Below are 6,000 nucleotides of genomic sequence, written 5' to 3' on the forward strand. Positions count from 1 at the left end.
TAAACAACAGCAGCACTACTGCAGAGAGTGAGAGTTCAGCAGCTGCCATCCCTTGTGCTTCAGGATAGACTGGAGATGGCACTTGGACAGTGTGACAGCTTTTGCACAGGCTGGCAGGAAGAGATGCCCCAGGGGCATCATCAGCACCAGCCCTCATGTGCATTACACAAAAACATGCAAATTCAATTAGCAGCACTTGATACACGAGTTAAATTTACAGACATATTGTTAGAAATACACATGTAAGGCTATATTTAAAACCATAGCAACCCAGAGCATTTTATAAACTATAATTTCTCCTCAAACATTCACCCAAGATGGACTTAATTCACCCTTCTGCTTTCTGCAGACAACAACTGGCTGGCAGCACCCAGCAGCACAGCCATCTCACATTTTATAATGTCCACAGGAAGCAGATAACAAACTCATATTTGCATCAGAACCTCAATGCCAAGTGTTTATCTCCAACTCCTGAGCAGAGACCCACTGGCCTGCACACCCATGCAAGGCAGCATCAGTGTCAAAATATTTTGCTAAAGATCCCCCAAGAGCAGCAGAAAAGCCTGCTTAAACACAAAACAACTCCTGCAACATCTCTGGTGAGTCAGCTTGAACAGCAAATATTTTAGGGAATTGTCACCTTCAAGGGACAAAAGCCACCAAGGAGAAATAGCTCATGGAGCAAGTTCTACCTTGCTGACCCTGCAAAGGCTGGAGAGCCAGGGTACACAGGGAAATGGATTTGATGAAGATAATTGTTCTTGGGTATGTACGGAGATCCCTCAAGCAAAGTTGCAATAGATCTCATCTCTGTTTTAGGCACTCAAATTTGCAGAGCCTGAGCTCAGGAGCCTCCTCAGGAGAAGGGTCCTGTCTTCCCAGTAGCTCTAAAGCTCATCCATGGCCTGTGTTTAATGCTTGGTTTTGATGGGAGTTCAGTGCCTAAAAGTTCAATAAGATCTCATTTTCAGAGTCCCAAGATGCTTCTGCAGTTCTTGCTCACCCCAGATGACCAAAGTGACCGGCTGCATCTCGGTGACATTTGACAGAGCACACAGAGAGCGTGGGAGAGACCAAATATCCCTAAAAACAGCACAGCCAGCAATGGCCCTGGCTCAAAGGACACTTGGGGTGAGCCTGACTGTCCCACCAGCACAGCCCATCACCCCTGCTCTCACATCCTCCTGCAGCCTCTGGTCCCTGGGAGCTGTGACCAACACAGGCTACAGACATGAATTCATGTTGTTATTTAATTTTCAAGCTACCCTGCAGCTGCCAAACAAGCCTTTGAACTCGGGAGACAGCTGATTGTGCCTCTGAAAAACCACTTTAAAACAGCAGAGGAGGAGCCTTCCTGCAGGCTGTAGCATCATAACTATCAAAATATTTGGCTGAGCATTATGAAACACACAAAGAATGTCTTGTTACCAGGATATAAAGGTTTCCATTGATGCGTTCTGCCATTGTACACATGGGAGTTAAACGATGAGCACTGCTCCTCTCGGAAGCTCCTTCCGTTCACAGGGCACTCCTAGAATGGGATACATTAACTTCCTGACGGAAACAAAGTGCAGGAAAAGTTTCTGGCACATCACCACCAGCTGCAAGGAGTGTTTCCATCACCTTCCCCAGCCAGGGCCACATCCACATCCTCCTCCTCCTCACCCTCTCTTCCTCCCCCCACTGCAGGAACCCCCTGGGAATTGTTGTCAAAGCCACTCTTTGGTTTTTATGGCAAAATGCCCAAAGCCCAGGCATTTTGGGCACCAAAGAAGGGAACCCCCAGCTGCTTGCAGGGGCAACAGGGTGCCAGCTACAGGACAAATGGTGTCCCCTTTCCAAAGAACCCAAAAATGCCATACATGACTTTCCACACTGACTTTCCCAACGAGACAAAGGATATCCTTACTTGGACTTTGCAGAGCTGGTATCTTTTGGATGTTCCAGTGCAAGTTTTATTAGCCAGCCCACTCACTGACTTCCTTCTGAATAAAGAAATGGTGGTTAGATGGGGGCAGAAATAATTTTCCTTTGTTTAAATGTATTTACTGTCTGCCTCTGTAAGGTCATTTCCACACAGATGTGTCAGTCTCCCTGGAGCTGGTAGCAAACACCTCTGTGGTTTTGCCACCTGCATCATCAACTATTGCATGGGATGAGGGCCTGGAGACAAGGTTTATAAAGTGCTTTTGGCAGCCACACTGCCCAGAGAGAGCAGAGCCAAGCACAAAGCAGATGGCATCAGGGGTCCCCAAGCAGCACCAGGGGGTCCTGGCTGCTGTGCCCCAAAGCCTGGAGAGCAGGCTCAGCCTGTGTCTGCTGCCCCTCTGCACCAATCCCTGCTGCAGAAACTGCTCAGGAATCAGCTGCTGCTCCTGGCAGGGATGCCCAGAATGCAGGAAATCACCTCCTGGTGATCACCTCCAGCTGCAGCCCCATCCCCAGCCCGTGGGTGCTGTACCTCTGCCTCAGGCAGTGCCTCTCCTGGGATTTGACACCTCCCCCACAGGTCCTGGTGCACGCTGTCCACTTGGTCCACTCTCCCCACCAGTAAGCAGTGACATCTGACCCCTCCTCCAGGCTGTTGGATGTCTGTGTCAGGTCCTGCTGGGAGCAAGGGGGAGGGAAGAGAAGCAGGAGTCCCACCCAAACCTCAGAGCCTGTGTGGGGACACTGGGGACACCCCTCCCCTCCCAGCCTGCCCCACTCGACCCAGGCAGTGCCTTCTCCAGCTGAGGTCAAGCCTGAGGTTTCCATCCCTGCATTCTTGCAATTGTGTTTTCATTACAAAATTGGAATGAAGTGGCAATATTTGGGATTCCACAGGAAAGGAAATTCTCATTGTTTCTCTCAGTTGGCAAAACCGAGCTCCCAAACAACCCTCAACTCCCTGAGACTTTTGGTGCTCTCTGACTCTTGCTCCACAGAGAATTCAGGGAGCTGGAGAGCCAGCTGCAGCTGAAAGCTCCACTGGAAGCTTCAACAAAGCCTTTCAAAACCCCTCTGCAGCAGGAGAGCAGGTCAGTGGGTGCCAGGGGCTGCCAGCAGGCTGGAGGAGCCTGTGCTCTCTTTGCAGCACAGCTTTGTCACTTCAGGAGGGTCCCTGACACCCCCACCTCCCACCCCCTGTTGTGACCATGCATCAGAGGACAAAGAGCTGCAAATACTGCATGCAAAGTAAATGAAGCTCCAGCAAGGAGTGATGCTCACACAGGGGCAGGGCATGGCCCTCCAGAATCCCTGAAATGCTCTGTGAACACTCTCAGCCATGGAAGGTACAACTTAGGTTAAGCCAAGACTAAAGAGTGAGGGCAAATCAGAAATCCTCACAATTTTTGGAGATGTGGTGCATGCACACAGCAGCTCTGCAAGCCCAAGGGGTTTCAGAGCATTTCAAATCCCAGAAACCCCCCAAAACAGTGATACCCTTACCTGAGCTATGACAAAGACAGCATTGCCCACAAGAAGAAAGGCCAGGGTGCCTTTGAGCTGCAACTGAGCACTGACAGAGATGCTGTTCCACCTCCACTTGGGTATCTTCATCCTAGAAAGGAACCAAACACTGCACTGAGCACAACTCCCTCAGCCCCATGGCCAGCAGCAGGGGCTGATTTGTGGGTCCCATAGCTCTGCTCCTGCATCCCCGCTCAGCTCAGTGACACCAGTGACTGCAGGCACTTGAGCCTGAAGTTTTAATTAATTAATAGAAGCATTAGCATGGTACAGGTTCACTTCCCAGCTCAGTTTTTATCTGTCAAACCACAGCTTTGCACTGCTTTCCAGTGGCTGCACCTGACACTGCTCCAAGCCTGCCTTGGAAGAGAGCCTGGCTCACACTGAAGCGAGTGCTGCACAGTGAGTAGCCAGAAGTGTCCCTGGTTTTATAAAAGCAGTACATTTAAATATCCTCATTTACAGGACTGCTCCTGGAAGAATGAGATGAAAGGCTTCAAAAACAAAACAAACAAAAAAAAATGCAATTAACAGCCATTATTCCTCCTTTTTTTCATTTATTCCACTCCAGTTCCCCTCGGTTCCCAGGGAAGACGCCTGTTCTTACAGAAAAGACACGACCCACAATTAAAGAGCAGAAATGAAGTATCCCAAGTGTCAGCCTTTCATCTCCTTCTCCATCTGCCTCATGAAAGAGAATAACCCAGAATGGCATTTTCTTAAATAAAACCCAGCTCAAAACCACAATACGTTTTATTGTGAACCTCTCTGCAAGAGCCAGAAAGGAGCAGGTTTCAGGAAATCATGCTTCCAGGCAATCAAAGCAGCTCATGTCTGTAAGGAGAAAGAAAGAAAGAAAAAATATCCTCCCCTAAGCTAATTTCCCTTGAAAAGCAGCTAGGCAGCATCTTTGGGAAGCAGGGGGGTGGGAGAGGTGCTGCTCCTGGGGAGAGAGGGCAGGACTGCAGACCTGCAATATAAAGAGCTTCTTTCCTACTCATTTTTGTTTGGTTTGGGTTTTTTTTTTTCTCCTGGCAAAGGTTTTTGTAGAGGTTTTGAAATCACAGAATTGCCGGTGTCACCAGCCCTGCTTTGGTGTCTGGCTTAGAAAAATCACCAGAGGGTTTCCAGGTCCCCAAATCCGCTCTGCAATCGCCCTGGGGGAGAGGTGCAGCATGCTAAAGAGACTTTCCAAGAGGCAGATCCATTGATTAATGGGAGCCCAGAGCGCTTGGCCGGGAATCCCGTGGACAGGTGGCTGAGCCTTGCCTTACACTTGGTTCTCATTAAGGCTCCCAGACACTCCTGACTCGAAGCCAATACCAGAGCGCGCTCCGAGTTTATCCTACAGGCGCTCGGGGCTGCGCGCTTAAATGAAGGGAAAATTAAGAAAGGGGGGAGGGATGTGGCTGAGCAGCATCGCGGAGCCGGTACCGGGGCAGTCCCGCACGGGCGATGCGGGGCGGGGATGAGGAGAGGGGATGCGGGGCCGGGGATGCGGAGAGGAGATGTGGGGCCGGGGATGCGGAGAGGAGATGCGGGGCCGGGGATGAGGAGAGGGGATGCGGGGCCGGGGATGCGGAGAGGAGATGTGGGGCCGGGGATGCGGAGAGGAGATGTGGGGCCGGGGATGCGGAGAGGAGATGCGGGGCCGGGGATGAGGAGAGGAGATGCGGAGAGGGGATGCGGGGCTCCATCTCCGCGGAACGAGCAGCGGGGAAGAATCCGGCGGGGTGCGACCTTCGCGGGGCCGGGATGGGATGGGATGGACAGGACAGGACGGGCCGTACCTGGCTGCGGCGGGGCCGGGCAGGACGATGCTCCGGGGCCGGGCGGGAGCGGCGGCGGCAGCGGCGCGGAGCGGAGCAGCGGCGGCCCCAGACGCTCCCTCCCTCCTTCTCCCTCTCCGACTTCAAAGGGCAGCCAAAAGCGCCGGGGCTTCCAGCGAGGAGGAGCCGCCGCAGTGGCTCCCCCCAGCCCGCGCCGGCCGCTCTTATAGCGGCGGCGGGGGGAGGCAGGGGGAGAGCGGGCGGAATTCACACCTCTCGGCCCGGGATGCCCCCACCCCGGTTAACCCCTCGCCTCCCCCGGCGCCGGCCCGCGGCCGCCAGCCGGTTTCCTGAGGCGAGACCGGGGGGGCACAGGCGGGGGGAGCCCGCACCGCACGCATGCGTTCCCGCTGGTCCGGGCAGCGCCGGGTCCCCCCGGGAACCCCCGGGAGCATGATGAGCTTTCCATCCTCCCCGGGGACCCTCCGGAGGATGCTCCGCTTTCCTCCCCACCCGGAGGATGCTCCGCTTTCCCCCCTCCCCGGGCACTCCCCCGGAGGATGCTGCACTCCCCTCCTCAGCAGAACGATACCTGCTACCCCTACACCTCTGCCCACCCCATCATCTCACATCACCAAAAAACCCCCGGTACCTCCACGGGCATTGTGCAGCCACACCCTGACTCTGGGATGGCCTGGATGGTCTGCCAGGCTTTAAATTTCACTTGCTGCTGAAAAATGAACCAAATCCTCAAGGTATTGTGCTTTTGGTGCAAGCT

The 6,000-nt window shown here is 53.5% G+C and overlaps 1 protein-coding gene across 7 annotated transcripts in view; it reads right to left on the bottom strand.

The window, feature by feature from the left end:
* Nucleotides 1-5,778, bottom strand: part of ADAMTSL2 (ADAMTS like 2) — a 28,608-nt gene extending 22,830 nt beyond the window's left edge. Inside the window, exons 1-5 of one of the 7 annotated variants that reach the window (XM_079323900.1) lie at nt 5,244-5,778; nt 3,433-3,544; nt 2,462-2,607; nt 1,910-1,985; nt 1,429-1,531 (exon numbers count right to left, since the gene is read on the bottom strand). In XM_079323900.1, coding sequence (XP_079180026.1) covers nt 1,429-1,531; nt 1,910-1,985; nt 2,462-2,607; nt 3,433-3,543 — 436 coding nt within the window. In that variant the 5' untranslated portion in view covers nt 3,544; nt 5,244-5,778. Of the gene's footprint in view, nt 1-1,428; nt 1,532-1,909; nt 1,986-2,461; nt 2,608-3,432; nt 3,545-5,243 lie in introns of those variants that run through there. The other 6 variants (XM_079323898.1, XM_079323899.1, XM_079323896.1 and 3 more) reach the window with 6 other exon arrangements.
* Nucleotides 5,779-6,000: the final 222 nt, after the last annotated feature.

The sequence above is a fragment of the Erithacus rubecula genome (genome assembly GCF_903797595.1).
Source record: "Erithacus rubecula genome assembly, chromosome: 21".
NCBI classification, from domain to species: domain Eukaryota; kingdom Metazoa; phylum Chordata; class Aves; order Passeriformes; family Muscicapidae; genus Erithacus; species Erithacus rubecula.